This window comes from Psammomys obesus, unplaced genomic scaffold (assembly GCF_907164565.1).
Source record: "Psammomys obesus unplaced genomic scaffold, mPsaObe1.curated_primary_1811, whole genome shotgun sequence".
NCBI classification, from domain to species: Eukaryota; Metazoa; Chordata; class Mammalia; order Rodentia; family Muridae; genus Psammomys; species Psammomys obesus.
Window position 1 is genome coordinate 3,953,430 of NW_026596131.1, and position 16,185 is coordinate 3,969,614.

Genomic DNA, 16,185 nt, shown 5'->3' on the forward strand with positions numbered 1-16,185 from the left:
TTGATAAAGTAACTACCGTAATTTCCCAGGAAAGGCTGTCTCTAAGAAACTGGCCCATTTAACAAGAAGCATCGCCTACCTGTGGATTCAGGAATACTTAGTTGTTGGTGTTGACTTTACAGATTAGCATTCCCCCTCTAATATCCCATTTGGTACAGTGGCTATTTCCACCTTGTCTCAGAAGGAATGATTGTACTTCTTTGTGCCAATGGATAGAATTCAAAAAAACAGAAAAAAAAAAAAGAAATCAATGGACTCTGTGCTTGCTGGGTCTGTAGCACCCCTGCTCTCAGCTGGGGGAAATGAGGACCACTCCTGGCCACTTCATTTGCATGACTAACACGCAGGGAGAGATGACCCTGTGGTGGCCAGAGTGGCTGATTGGCCCGCAGGAGCTTTCACTTTCTGGGCCAAGCAGAAAGGGGACTGTCCTTCCCTTGGTGAGAGCTGGGTGGCCAAGCAGGCTGGCTGACCTGTTCCTTGTCTTGTGTGCTCTTGCCTGCTTTATGCCGCAGGAGGGACAGCCCATTCATTTCTTCTGTGGCTGAAGATAGACCTTTTCAGAGATGACGTGTCTTCTGAAAACAGCATTTTCTTCCTCGAAGTCTTCTGAATATGGACAGAGCTTCTTCTAAGGATTAGGGTTGGCTGTGGGATGCATGGGGCTCAGCAAGGCTGGATTGAGCAGGATGGTGTTTTTTCTCATAAGGACGAGGAGACAGTTGTCTAGAGGCTTCACCTGTGTGTTGGCACAGCTTACCTGCCTGGTTTGACTTAGCTTTGAAACAAATTAGCACAGGAAAGCCTCCCCTGCCCAGGGACAATGTGGGCCTTACAGTAACACATGGTGGCTTTCTGGGGACAGACATGGTTCTGCAGAGGACTGGGCCTTCTCACCATGGGTCACTGTAGGACAGATAGCTCTCTCACCGCTGACACTCTGGTCCCCACCGCTCTTGACTTGTTGCTTTCTTGTACAAGTGACCGCACACAGGAGACAGGCCACAGAAGCACTGCAGGTCTTGACTTTGATGTAAGTGGGAGAAGGAGGGGCCTGTATTGAACTTCCTGATGGAGCATCCCATAAAGAGTCTTTAGCTGTGACACCTCACATTTTGCATGACACTTCGGTCTAAAGGTTAACGTAAGTGTTACTTAAGTGATACTTAAGTGAGAAAACAAAACAGAGTATACACCAGGGGAAGTTCCATGTCTGCCCTGCGAGGTAATGTCGCTCCAGGACGTGGCGCCAATGGTGCTGGAATCATTTTTCTTCACAGAATTAAGAATTAAGAAATAGAAAAACAGCAAGAAGCAAACGAAACCCAAACATGATAGACTCCTGAATCTACAAGCACAGATGAGATGCCGAGAAGCAGCTGAATTGTGAGCAGTTGGAGTCCCACAGCTGGTACTTGACAGTAAGCAAGGGTTTAATCCCACGGATGCCGGAGCGGCACAGCCGGGAGAGTAGCTAATGGTCCTTAATCCTGCAAATCTCAGGAAAATGGAGTCTCCAGTGCTTGTCTGAAACCCACCAGGAAGATAAGGTTGTTAGCTAGGCCTACGAGCGCTGCTCAGACGTTGGGGTGGCAGTGGGCTCTCAGAGCCGGGCTCTTTGGGGGGACACGGATCGAAGTCAGAGGCTCGTCTTGGTGTGATGTTTCCGTACCAGCACAGTGTCATGCAGGCAGAGTGACACCCTAGGGACCCTTGCATGATGCTCCTCACCTGAAATCAGGAGGTAATTTCTCTCTGACTGTGGCATGGGGGCAGGGTGGAGACTGAGCTCAGGGGTGGCTCTTCGCTGGCCTTCTTGTGACCAGGAATTCCCCTACATCCCTCTTAGCCTGGACTCTTCAGCTTTTCGAAGAACAAAACACGCAATCCCGCTTGCTTCTCATGCCTCCTTTAACAGGTGTCTGTTCTCTACAGCCTGGCTTCTGTCCCTGAGTTCTTTCTGGCTCCCCACATAGAGGATCTAGGGCCAGAGATGCTCATTCTGAGCAGGCGGCCTCGTTCCCGCCTCTGGCCGCCTTCACAAAAGCTGCATGTTTTTAGAGGCTTCCGCCTCTATCTATGATGCTGGATGTTGTTTCTCCTCAGCCAAATGCAATTTATTCTTTTTAAAAACTGGTACCCAGTCTAAACAAACAAACAAACAAACAAACAAACAAACAAACAAACTGCAGCTTGTTGAAAATTTAAAAAAAGCAAACAAACAAGCAAACAAAAACCACTACTCACACATCAGGAATCACTATGCTTCTAGATCTTTCTATGACCTAAGGGAAGAGCATGAATTCTCAGCTGAGATACATCCCCCGCGCCCCAGTTTTCTCTACTCATGAATGCAAGGCCAACTACTGACAAACGTGGAAGGCTGAAATTGTTTTTTGTTTTGTTTTGTTTTGAAGTCAAGGTGAGAATAACCAGAGACATCGGTGTTTTATGGTAGCTTTGAGACTTCTGCCTTTCTGAATGTGACAGACTAGCAACTCTGCTCTGCTTGGTCCTTCAGGCAGAGTCCATAGGGGCTCTGTGGCTAGGTGGAGAAACCAGTCCTGCTTTCGATGCTACTGCTGACCTTTCACCTTTTAATTTAGGAAGACAAGGATGAAGGCTGCTGTGAATAACCTGCAGAAACCTTTGCAGCAGATCCTCTCTGCCCACCTCATCTGTCCCCAAGCCTTCCAACCAGGCCTGAAGAAGCTGTGTTCCTAAGAGCACCCAAATCCAGGGCCTGGTGGAGGGGATCTGGAGGGAGCAGACTACCCAGTCGCCTGTTTGAAAGGATGATTCAGGGAACGTGAACTGACTGATTAATTTTAGTTTGTCTTTAGTCTGTGCTAAAAATGTCTGAGGAGAATAAAGTCCCGAGGGCTCGCCACCGTGTTATTCTTGGCGCAGCGGACACAAGGGCATATCTGAGGAAAGATTTGCTGCTCCTACTCAGCAACTCTGCCACCACAGGGGTTCCCTTGGCCTGCTCAGGCAGGCCGGGTGGAGACAGATCCAGGCTTATCCCAGGTGGGGTGGGGACTTCTGACTATGGCAGCTTACCTTACAGTCTCTGGGGCAGAGGAGGCTAGGACTTGGAAGGCGTGGCACTGCGGGCAGATGTTCTGGTACTGTGGAGTGGGTGTGTGAGGAGTTGGTGTTTTAAAGACACCCGGTTTAGTTCTAAACCGGGTTCTAAGGACAGAAACCTAGAGAGAGGGGATACTGGCTGCCACTCACTCTCAGAAGAAGCTAGCTGTAGAGCTGTCACCAACATGTAGCGAGACAGCATAGTGGGAAAGGACCCTGCACATCTTTCGAGGCCCTGCCAGCTATGTCTTCTATTCAGCCTCTCCACATATTGGTTTCCTCAAATGCAAAGCGGGGACAATCATGTCTGTCTCACACGGGTGTTGGGAGGATAATGTGAACCAATGTTTGAAAAGTGCCGGGAACAGGGGCTGTCATGTGATGGGGGAAATAGAATTTTAAAGGTGGGAATCACATCGCAGAAGCTGAATAAAGGCAGCATTGGCGGAACTGACGGTGGCCACCTGCTCCTCACAGTGGACGCAGAAGCCACTGTGGAAACTGTGTTCAGACCCTGCCCGTGAGCTGGTGGAGATTTAAGTGTGCTTCAGGCCCCCATGGTGGGGGGCAGGGTGTGGGGGAGGCTAGGGGAGCAGGCAGATCTAGGAGGCCCGAGTCCCGTCAAAGACAAGGCAAGGAAAGCTCTTCAGGGCACAGTGTCCCCAGAATCCGGAGCAGAATCTGGTGGCCAATGGCTGTCCTGTGACCATCCTTAAGAGGGTGAGGAGTGCTAAGAGTCATCTCTCTCTCTACCAAGACCAGGGTTGCTAGCCTCCTACTTCCCAGGGCCAGGGACACAGAGCTCAGGATCCTGGCCTGCTTTTCTGGACTCACCACTTTGGGCTTGAATGGCGGTTGGATCTCCCTGTTCTCCAGTTTCTCCCAGTCGATCCTCCTGAAGAAGGCATGTTCTCTGACATCCCTCTCTCCCTCGGGCCCGCAGCCCAGCCGCTTGGCGGGGTGTTTGGTCATAAGCTAGAGAGAGAGAGATGAAGACAAAGACACAGATGGGTGACAGCAGCCTCCCAGAGCCAGCACCTTCCCCGGCCAGCTCTGCCTCCACATAGATGGCGATGTTGCCTGAGGACTCCGGAAGTCCACCAAGAAACACACATGTGCTGTGGCGAGGGTGGCCTCTGTGTAGATTTTCACAGTTGGAGCCCATGACCAAATGGAATAAAAACTTAAAACAGGCATCTGCATGTGTCACGTGCTTGGAACCTGGCATGCTGTATGTAGACGGGGAAGTGGGGATGGGGGATGTGGCACAGCTGTGGAGCGATTCCTTTACAGGGTATTAAAGCCCTAGGTTCAATCCTTAGCACGGCCAAAGGGGAAGAGAGGAAGAGGAGGAAGTGGGAGGGAAGGGGGAATAGGGGAAGTTCATGTTATTTATATCACACACTTTAAAAAAAAAGGCATGCGATCACTGGAAATCATGTGTGCTGAAAGTCCTGCTGGCCAGCCTCACGTGGGGTGCTGCAGCAAGCGTCATGTTCCTCCTCATCGCCAGGATCAAAATATTATTGAGCTCACGGGATAGGAAAACACATGTTGCATCAAAGACAGCAAGTGGTTTATTTCAAGTATCTGATGCAGGGTGCAGAGGAAGTGGCTAACCCTTGGCTCTTTCGAATAATGAGCTCCTCAGCCGCCCCAGGCACCTTGGCCTCAACCATCAAACACACTAAACGGGAAACATGGAGTGCGGCACGCTCTCTTTTGATGCAATTAAAAAAGGGATTTTGTGACTTAAAACATGGCCGCTCCACGCCAATTAAGTCACCCGCCACCAGTTCAATTGCTAGCATCTCCCTGAAGGGAGTGTTGGCCAAGGATCCAGAAGGTTCAAAACAGTTCCACTTACAGCAGCCTCCAGCCAAGGCGGAAACAATGCCCGTGCCCTCGCCCACTTTGTGGAAGGCAGGGAGAGACTCTCCAAGGTCCACACAGCAAAAAACCATGCAGCGACTCGGAGGAAGGAAACAGGGCAACACACAGGGAAGTGGTCGCACTGACTGCTGCGGTGCTGAGCTAAAGGACCAGGTCTGGGGCACACGCTAGGAATCCCGTCTGTGCAAAGGCCAGGGTAGGCAAGACGAGTCTGTGTAGTTAGTATTGATTATCTTGGGGTGGTTGGTGATAGCAACTATAAAGGGAGAGAGGAAGGGGCATCTGGCCTCTGTCTTTTGACCAGGGTACAGTTATGTGCATGCCTCCATTTTGTGAAAATTCATTGATATGTCCATGGATGGTCTATACCCATTATATGTATGTTTATCTGTGTGTGTGTGTGTGTGTGTGTGTGTGTGTGTGTGTGTATAAAATCTTAAGAGAGAGAAAGACTAAACTATGTCACAGATATGAGACTTAGCTAGGAGACTGAATTGGAAAGCTAGATGTGAGAATTAGCACCCCCCAAGGGCCTGCGATTATTTCTTTATTTGTGGGACTGTGGGTGTATGCATGTCCATGGACCTGTGTGGAAGACTGGGGTGGGGTGGGGGGTGTATGAGTGTGTGTATGTGGATGGAGGCCAGCCTTGGGTGGTGTTCCTCCTTGGACGCACTGATTGGAGCTCGGCTGGCTGGCCAGTGAGCCTCAGGGTCCACCTGCCTTTGCTTCAATAGTATGTGCCCTATAGGTACAGGAGGGCTATTTTACCTGGGTTGTGAACTCAGGTCTCCATGGGTACCTGGCTGAGTTATAATTATGTCTGGTGATCCCCTGGACTCCCACTGCAATGCTAAGAAATGCACTGAAGTGCATTAGAACTGAAGTGCAGTAGAATAAGAGAATAGGTCAAGGCATTGGGACAGTACTGGAATTTGAGTCTCTTCTGTCCCCCTATGCCCTGCATGCCACCAAACTTTGCAGCAGCATGCATTTGTGATAGTCCTAGTGTCTTTCTCAGAAGGCTGGAAAAGGAAGCTGGGCATGGTGGTACATAGCTGTAATCTCAGCACTTGGGAGGTTTAGGCAAAAGGAATACAAGTTCAAGGCCCACCTGAGCTACATAGGGAGTTCAGGGCTGACTGAGTCAAGGAGCAGGACCCTGTCTCAAAAGCAATATGTGGAAAGGGTTGATGGCCAGAGAGGAAAGCGGATGTACTCACTCCTTTGCAGATGGAGACAGCTTCCTTGGACAAGGATTTGGGGTAGGATACATTGTGCTCCATTATAGACTGAAACAGTTCATCCTCATCTTCACCATCAAATGGCGGCTGTTCCGGACAAAGGAGGGAAAACAGGAGTAATGTATTACCACAGCGCTTTAAGATTTGTGAGAAGAATTGGACCACGTACCGCAGGCTGCAAGGTTAGCTCAATTAGGCTGCTGGTTGTGAGTTCCCCCCTTTTTTAAAACTGTCCCTTTCATTTTCTTGCCCTGGGCAACCCAAAATAATCTCTAGGGAAAATGTTTTGGAGTGATGCATTTAGAGATTTGCAAATAAATTATAATTAATCCATTAATCTTGTAATTATGTGCTAAAAGTCTAATTATGAACCAAGCCAGGTTGCAGACGATTTTGTGTTTGGAGGGTATGTGTGTGTAGGAGGATGCAGAGAATGCTTTCTGTCTTTATGTGAGGTCGGGGGAGGGGGCAGAGAGGAACTGGAGCCCTTCTGACCTGACAAGACATGTAGCCTGCTTGGTGGCAGTGACAAGGGTATATCCCGTTTGGATATATCCTTTGCCCCTTCTAGTGGGCATACAATCACCATGGAGGACTGGTAGTACTGTGGGACAGCATGGCTTTGAGGTCACATGACTGCAGGCCAGAACTCTAGCTCTACTTCCCGGCCAGGTGCCCACGCTCAAATGGCCCTTACATAGTAGTTCAGAGCTCAGTGGATGGTACCCAGACAGAGCTCAAGGAAGGGTGCTTACAGTTGCTACTGAGGTAGGGGAAGCTCCTGGGTGAGGGGTTATAGGGAGACCCGGGAACCTGTCTGTGCCCAACGTGCCCTTCAAGCATCATCCCCTTTTACCCTGAGGGCACTGTTCTATCATTCTTACCCTAATGCGATGTACCCAGGAGGAGTGGACTTATGGGAAATTCCTGAATATCCCCTTTGGTACAACAAACCTTGAGCTTAACATAAAGACGGAAGGGGCATCCCTGGTAGAGAGCTTTGAAAGGGAGCTGGGCATGGGGCCAGGACAGGAGAGCCGCATACAGTGAGGGAAAGATGCCAAATCTATAAAGAGCCCTCTGCTTGGGGTAGGCATAGGGGAATGGAGATTTCGATGACTGGTGATTTTTTTTCCTCTCTTACTCTCTAAATATAAACAGTGAGACTCCTTTCCGGTTGCAAACGCCTGGCTTTGAAAAGCACCCATGATTTGGTGGCAGTGTGTAGGTGGATGAGAAGAGCTAAGATGAGTCTGGCTGTGGATTAGTCAGGGCAGGAGGGGCAGAGCCTGCCATGGCGTATAGATGAAACATGGCGTCAGAAAGACCCCACAAGGCAGGTCACTGGAGGACTGCAGCTGCTGATGGCCTGTGCTGGCCAAGAGCTACAGCGGTGCCTGGCCTGCGGCCCAACGAACCATCTTCCTGGCCCCATAACAGGCCATCCTCTCCATACACCTTATTTGTCACCCACACAACGTCTCATCTTCCGTAACGAGGAACCCACAGAGTGTCTGAGCTTTGGCCAGGTAGTCTTCACAACTAAGACAAACATGCTGAGTTCTTCTGGGCTGTGAGCCGCATCCTCCGGGAGCACTGTGCGGTCTGAATCTAAGGTGGGCATGTTCTTCGAAGGGTAAATGGAGGTGGTCAGGGCAGAGGCTTTGTTCCCAGTTATGAGCTGGTCACCACCCAGGAGAGCATTCTAGGGTGTTGAGTCAAGATAGGCTATATTCTTTGTAGAGCTTTGACTTCTTAGGCAACACTTTTGTGAGCCTGGGGAGGGAGATGGCTCAGTTGGTAAGGTGCATGCCAGGAGACTTGAATTTAGACCCTAGAATACATGGTGGCACATGCCTGGATTTCAGCACTGGGAAGTAGAAACAGGAGAGTCCCCTGATTGGCTTGTTAGTCTAGTCAGTGAGCTTCAGGTTCCATGGGAAACCCGGTCTCAAAAGATGAGGTGAAAGGCAGCTGAGAAAGAAACCTACGGTAACCTCTGGCCTTCATACATACATATAAACGCATGCCTATGCAACGCTCACATGCACACTTACATAGGCACACGCATGTATGCACACATGGGTATGAGCACATCACTACTGCAGATTTTAGGATAATGCCAGAAACTTTATATGTATGTATGTGAATAAATAGACATTCAAGACGCTGACCATCTGGGATTAGCTGACCATTTAAAGTGTTCATCTCTAGAAAAGACTAATTTCCCCTCTCTCAGCACTTTTTAATCACCCACAACTTCATCTGGGGGTCCCATGTGACTTCCCTGTGAACAATGGCATGGCAACTGGTATTGTCACTGTTCAGTTTTTGCTAGTGACAGCCAGAATGATGAGGTTTCTGTTTGTTTGTTTGTTTGTTTGAGATGGGGTTTCCTCATTGTCCTGGAACTTGCTCTGTAGACCCTGCTGGCCTTGAACTCAGAGATCCTCTTGCCTCTACCTCCTGAGTGCTGGGATTAAAGGTGTGCACCACCATGCCAGCTCCATTGTCCAGTATTTAAGTAGCCATGTTGTAGATATTTCATGGGTATAGTTTCCCTGTTATATCTATTTTTTTTTTTCATGGATTCTCAGGCTTTCTTATGTTATTTTCAAATGAGACGCTATCCGAATTCTCTGCTTTCCTGACTAGCCAGCAGTGTTTCCCTTCAAAGCCCGAGAGCCACTCTTCAGATGAGCTCACGGGTCCTTGGGTGCATTCACAGTTGCTTCCAGCATCACGTTGTAATAGCAAATTCTGGATAGGAACGTCTCTGAATGCCAGCTCTTTTTCCCTCCGAACTGCTTCTGAGAAACGATGTCCTAGGTGTGGGCTTACACACCAACGGATGTGAGGATGGTTATGTTCTTGCTAGGACTCTCCAGCTCACCCCAGGGGCCTCTTTACAGATAATTACCGACGCTCAGGCCTTGGTGCTGAAGGCAGGTCACTGGTAACGGGCTATAATCACATCCATCTTCCTTTCTAGTACTGCCAGCTGCCACAGTGTCGGGAGATCTGCTGCCTAGGTACTTAGCCTATGACTGGTCCAGACTGCTCCTCTCCCCTCCTACCCTATTCCTATGGCTATTTTTAAACATCTACAAATCTGGACACGGTGTTCCGAGCTCAGTTCCCCATTAACAAGTCTCGGGCTTGTGTAAAGATTTTTCTGAACGTGTTGTACCGCGCATCCCACTTGAGAGCTCTATGCTTTAATCAGACAAATCAGGTGATGGTTCCCACAGTATAAAATGATTCCGATATCACTTCCTAACGGGCAGTGGGTAAGGGCCCTGACATGTTGATTTGCAGATTGCTGAGGAGGGGGAGGGAGGGACACACAAAAACTGTTTGTGCTGAAGCTCCAATTGCTGAGATAAAGCTTCCAGTACCGATAAACAGCTATGGAAAGCAACAACGCAGAGGTGAGAGGGCCAGCCCCCTTATGACAAATACTGTGAACACTCGGAGCTGCAATGAGCTCACCGGAGGGCCACGTGAGCACTATTAATGCCCCACCCCCAAGCAATTATGTTTGTCAAGCCATTCAGAAACTGGGTACAGACCTAGGCTATTCAGACTTAATGTCCTCTCTTGGCTGCTGACAGCTGATAAGCCAAAGGCACATACAATTGCTGCCAGCCACCTTTTCTTACTTATCTCTAGCCTTCTATAGTTAAGGAAGACAGATTTAGTGCCTAGTCCCACAGACAAGCTCATAATTAGTCTTCCTTCTCAGTGCCTGTATCTGTCTACCCCTGTTTCTGAGTCCCTCTGGCCGTGAAGGGCTGTGGGTATTTGAGTGGGTGACACCCGTGGCTGAGTCACAGATGCACCAGGAATTCACTTCACTTTTCAAGGCTCTGACTGGAACTGTTTGCTGTTGGTAGGCAGCCGGGGGAAGTCGTATGGAACAGAGGCTGTGGCCTGTGCCCAGCAAAGCACCATCATGTTAGAAACCTTGCAGGCATCATTTTTGAGGACTATCACACCTTTCAACACGAAATAGAGACTTTAGGGAATGCCTGCAAGGCGGGCTAAGTGACTGGGGAGCAGCATGGGAAATAGGCCAGAAGGTATAGGGAATCCCCAGTAGTGGGAACAGGTGTGGATGGTTTAAGCTACCAGGCTGATGACATTCAGAATCACTGTGGAAACAATGCTTGGGCGTGCCTGTGTGGAGTTTCTACACTTGGTTACTTGATTTGAGAAGGCTCTCCCTAAATGTGGGAGTCAACACTCCATGGGCCGAGGTTCAGGACTGGATGGAAAGGAGAAAGCCAGGCATGAGTTAGCTGTCCCTAGACCTTGAGTGACTGTGGACTGCATTCACCCTCCCTGCCTGCCCCCTGGGCCAGCTGCAGAGGAGCGTATGGAGAGCGTGAGGCAGCCACCGAGACCTGGAGGCTGCTGATCAGAGCAGTCAGGGTGTGTTGCGGTGGCTCACACGTTGAAGCCGCTGCACGGGGAGGTGCCATGTTAGGCAATGCCCTTGGTTCTCTGACAAAAGTCTCATCCGAAGCGAAACCTAATTTGCCTTTTCATAATGGGATGTCTGGCCTCGCTGGCCTTTGGTGAAAATGATCCTGCACGGCCAATGGTGAGATGGGTGGTGGGGTAGGGGGAGAGAAAGGGACTACCAATGAGTTTCTCTGGCTTCTTCCCAGAGAAGAAGTCATAATCAGTGGCTGGGATGACCTTTGTCGACCAAGCTGTAGGGAACTATAACCCAAACACAGTTCTGAGATCCTGAAAAACGTCGCTGTCATCAGTTTGCAGGGGACACAACAGGGTGGCTACTGCGTCCACACTCCAGACTGCTATTTCCCGTCCGGAGTTTTTATGATTGGGAGGATTACCGTCTGCTCTTCGGAGCTTTTCTCCCTCCCTCCCTGACACTTACCGCCCTGCGCTATTCTCCTGGCATCGCTGCCTCTGCTGAGCGGAAGTCACCACCACTTGCAACAAACAAACACACACGGACACGCCGCGAACCATTACCTGCCCGGCGAGCATCTCATACAGCAGCACGCCGTACGCCCACCAGTCCACAGACTTTCCGTACGGCTGGTAAGCGATGATCTGTGTGAAAACAAACGCATCGGTTACTTGTAGCAGTGCCCCCAACAGTCCCTGCCGGGAGAGGCTAAGGCAAGCAGCCAGGCTTGTAAGCACAGAGCTTGCTAACGAGGGGGTGGCAGATTCTGCCTCTGTGTCTCACAGGGGCACGAGAAAAAGGCCCTCCAAAACGTACGCCGAGAACTGCTATTCCGGGATACACCACCCAAGTCCTGTTTCAGGGTTCCTCTTGTGGACTTACCTGGCGATGTCCCTGTCTTAAGGCAGATCTTCTTATCTTCACTGCTGAAAACTACTTAGAGGGCGAGTTGGATTTAACGGTTAAAACACAAAAGGGGGCTAGAAGGACGGCTCAGTGCTTATGAGCACTTGCTACTCTTGCCTAGGACTGAGGACTGGCTCTCAGAACCCACACCAGGCGGTTAGAATTGCCTGAAACTCTAGCTCCAGGAAATGTGACGCCTTCTTCAGGCCTCTGCAGGTGCCGGCATGTACAGCATGCATATATAGACAATCAGGGGCACACATACATTAAATAAATAAGTCTTAACAAATAATACCAAGAGAAACCGTGTACTCTTGAATGGCTGCAAGGTTTCATTTAGGGCTAGGGCCTTAGTTAATTTCTACTGATTTACTCCTGATGTCAGTTATTCTCAGTAAGAATTAACTAATGAGAAAACTTACAAACAGAATTATGCCAGCCCGCTAGCCTACAGTGATGTTATTCAGCATCGGACCACGAAGACCTGGAGAGATGGTGGTTAAGAGCACTTGCTGCTCTTAGGGAGGACCCAGGCTTGATTCCCAGCACCTGCACGGTCCTCTCAAGTATCTGTAATTGTGGTTCCAGGGGCTCTGACCTTCTTTTCTGTTCTTCGACGGCACCAGGAATATGAGTGGCACGCAGACATGGTTGCAGGCAAACCATTTATACATATAACATTTTAGACTACAGTAGGTCATGAACATTTCTTCAAAAGCCTTTATTTCTGCAGGACAAATTCCTGTGAGTAGAATTGTTGGTTCAGAATAGTTCTTTCTGCTCTGAGCCCTGGCAGGTTGTTTTTGGGGCAGGACAGCTCATCCTTATCAGCGGTGAAAGAGCTGAGTGTGTGTCCTTGAATTCTCACCAACAGCACTGATGCCATTGTTTCCCAAAGTGCTGATTTGATGAGTGAAGCGATATTTCAATGCTCTTTTTATTTGCATTTTATTCACATGGGAATTAGACACCTGTGTTTCTCTTTTTAGTAAACTGCCTGGCAATCCTGATAGACAGGCCCATTCATTCATTCTTTTGGAGACCATGGGAAATGCTAGGGATTCACTGCAGAAAGGACAAGATCCGTACCCTCGCACAGACTACAGGGACGTTTATTATTTTTATTGATTAATGAGAGTTCTTCACATGTTAAGGTTATGAATCTGCTTTAATTTTTATAAATGCTCTTCCCAGCTGTAAAGAGTGCCTCACAATGTGTTGTTTGTTTTGCTTAGTAGACCCTTCTTGTGTTTTGTGTGGTATACCCTTTGATCGTTAAAGCTTAAGTGTTTAAATAGAAAAACTTCTGATGGAAAGAGGAAGTGATATTTTACTTCCTGACTGAGGCAGTTACAGGCTCATGTGCCCCTGCCATGGTGTTTCTGGAGACTTCATGGTCCCGGATGACTTAGATGCAAGATGGAGGAGGGCTGCTTGACCTCTGCTTGCTAGCATCAAGCAGACACTCAGAGTGGCAGGCAAGCGACTGTGACATTAGGGACTAGAGTCAGTTATTCCACTAATAACAAATTGCTATGCCTCACACCTTTTCTTCAAAACCTGTCAGGGCCAAAGAGAAAGCAATAAAAAACCTCTTCAGGGAGTGAAAGTCCACTCGCTGAACCAGGACACATGGGACATTTTACATGCATCTTGCATCTTCTCATGCCACCCGATGGAGAGAGGCACGACTATTCCCATTTTATGGACGAGAAAACAGGCTCAGAAAGGTGAAAGACTTGTCCAAACCTACTCAGTGGTTAAGTGGTTTCTGAATGGTGGTTCATTTGTTTTTAAGAGAATTTCATGGCTTTCAAATATATCTATGCTGGGCTTGACAAAATATTATCATGGAGCACTGAAGATCAGCCTAAAGGGGTCTGAGGTAACTTGTGGGGTTTAAATTACGGTGATATAATGATGTCCTGCCCTCCTCAGCACACAAAGCCCGTTCATCTCATTGGTGCTCCTCCCTGTCCCAGGAAGCTGATGTTGAACCCACAAGGTAGCTACATAAATGAGGAATTTAGACTTTATTTCTTTTTCGGGGTCTTGCTACTATGAGGCCCAGGCTGGCCCAACTCGCAGCATCCTGAGTGCTAGGATACCATGCATGGCAACCATTTATTTCATATTCTATACGCCATGTATGCCTGTGCCCCCACCCTCCCTGCCAGATTCCTGTATTCACACGGTGCTAAGTCATGTTTGGCTCTAGAAAGCTGTCAGAGGGTGGGAGAGCCCTGTTTCTGTTCTCCTAAAGGTCACAGCCACCTATGAAGTTTTTTTGTTTTTCTTTTCCTCACCACTCGGCCCCAGCTCACACTTCACTTTCTATTTCTGCAGCATTAACCTTCCATGACCCCTGCTGAAAATGCCCTCTCCCCCCCTCCAAAGCATACAAGAACAGAATGTCAACTGCCAATGGCCTTTCTTTCACCCACTGCGTCGCTGGCTCTGCTGAGCCACCTGGTTGGCCACCAGGCTGAGATTGCAGTTGCTTTGAGCAGGGTTGTGCTGTGGGGTGAAATACAAAGGTGGCCTTTGGAAGGCAGCCCAAGCATTCCTTTTTGGAGAAGTTCATCAGTGCCACCCTCGGCTGGCACGCCAGAAGATCTCAGTTCCAGGGTACACTGTGCGAGCTCACCACCAAACCTTCCTTTCCACGGAAAAGCAGATTTCCCTCAGGGATCTGCTGCTACGAAGAAGCATCTCTAATGGGACCAAACCCCCAGGGTGAAAGGGAAACAGTTACTAGGGAGGCCTTTTTGAAGACAAGTGATCAAATCTCCAGATCTGGGATACTGTTGCCTGGAGCTTCCCAGAGCCATGCTGTCCAGTGGCCATGTGTTTACTGAGCTTATGAAATGCAGCCAGTCTAAATTGAGATGTCTCTGGGTGTAAAATAGTTATAAGATTTTGATAATTTCATTTTTAAAAAATGGAAAAAGAAAGCTCATTTGCAATTTTTAACTTTGGGCATATTGGGTTACATAAGACAGAGCAAAATTAATTTTATCTGTTTCTTTTGTGACTATTAAAAACGTGCCTGCTGAACACGCCTGCCATTTGTGTTACATTTTCACTGGGCGGTGATGGTCTGGGCCCTCGGACCCAGTCACTTTCTACAACCTGCTTAGGTTCTCTGGTTTGTACTGGCTTTGGGGGTCCAGCCCTGAGCTGAAGACCAGGTTCAGAGAGCACAAAATAGATATGAGGATCTCTTGGGTCTGTCACCAGTGGGGACAGATGCAGGTGCCTTTGGTGCTTGTGGGCCAAGGGAGGCTTACAGCCAAGCTTGGGCTGACTGATACGTTGAGGCCCAGGGCCAGGGGCTGCCATGGCAATTTGGCTTCCCATAATGGGACGGCTCACAAAAGGAGGCCGGCTTGGCAAGAAGGTCTAGAGTTGGCGGGTTTCCCTGCAGCACATGGGAGGTTGAACTTTGTCTTTGAAGACAGACCCAGACCGGGGCCACTGTCATCCCTTTTACAGCTATTTGTCACTATGATCACTGTGATTATACATACATGAGCCAACTGCTTGGGGGACTGTCAGGATGTTACAAATGGCTGCCTTTCTTGTAGAACTGAGGTATGAATAAGCTTTCTTTCAAACTGGGCACAGGACCATGGCATGAAAGGGCCAGGGGGCGGCTTCTCATTTCCCATTAGGTCCGAATGGCCCAGCGAGGGCTCCCGGAAGGCCATCAGTTGAAGGCTACCCAGCCTTCTCTCCTCTGCCAAGGCTACTGGCTTGAAGGCAGCTCAAAATGCTCAGTGCTTTAGAAGATGTCTGACTTCTGACAGCTCAGAGATGGGAGAGCTTGGGGACACTGGGGGACATCACTGGCAGTAGCAAAGGCTGTGACCAATATCCCCACTGTAGACCATTCCATCCATGCCAGGGTCTTTACATGTTAATTCCCCTGACCCTCTAAGGCCTGATTCAAAGAAGAACTGAAGCAGAGAGAGGCTGTGTGGCTTGCTCAGGCTTCTACAGCTAGTAAGTGGCAAGGCAGGGCCTGACCCCCAGCCATCCAGGTAGTTCCAGAGGTTTCACTTATGACCATGTTAATACACTGACTCTCTTGGCCTACGGTGGTTTGCTAGACAGCGCTCAGAAAAGAGGTTTGGTAAGAGGTGGTTCGTGCTGAAGATGGTCAACAACCTAATAGGAGCCAAACAGCCAAACACCTCACCCTCCACGCTTTTGGGCCTCTGCGTAGGGGCCCTGTGCTACCACAGAGTGTGAGGGTTCTGCTGATTCTTACGCCTGAACTGGACCCCACTCTTATTGTTGTATAGTGCCTACCAACTCCCCAGGGTACATTCTTAAATTAATGAAAGGTCTGACACACATACCCCCCCCCAAAAAAAGAGGGATCCCTTCCAAGTTGCCACTGGAAAATAACAGCCTGCATGCATAAAATGTGTCCAAGTCTTTCTATTCTCAAGGAAACAAAAGATAGTTCTCCTTTTTTTTTTTTTTTTTTTCCAAAAGTAAAAACATTTTATTTTGATGGGAGAGTTAGGGTTGTTTTCAAAACATCATAAATTCCAAAGGAAGGAACATAGGACCTATGGGGGAAGCTTTGTACAGACAAAT

At 48.9% G+C, this 16,185-nt stretch overlaps 1 protein-coding gene across 1 annotated transcript in view; it reads right to left on the reverse strand.

The window, feature by feature from the left end:
- Prkca (protein kinase C alpha) overlaps nt 1-16,185 on the reverse strand; it is a 383,669-nt gene that overhangs the window by 15,212 nt on the left and 352,272 nt on the right. Inside the window, exons 14-16 of the mRNA XM_055592063.1 lie at nt 11,235-11,315; nt 6,207-6,314; nt 3,925-4,065 (exon numbers count right to left, since the gene is read on the reverse strand). Of these exons, the coding sequence (XP_055448038.1) occupies nt 3,925-4,065; nt 6,207-6,314; nt 11,235-11,315 (330 nt within the window). The remainder of the gene's footprint in view (nt 1-3,924; nt 4,066-6,206; nt 6,315-11,234; nt 11,316-16,185) is intronic.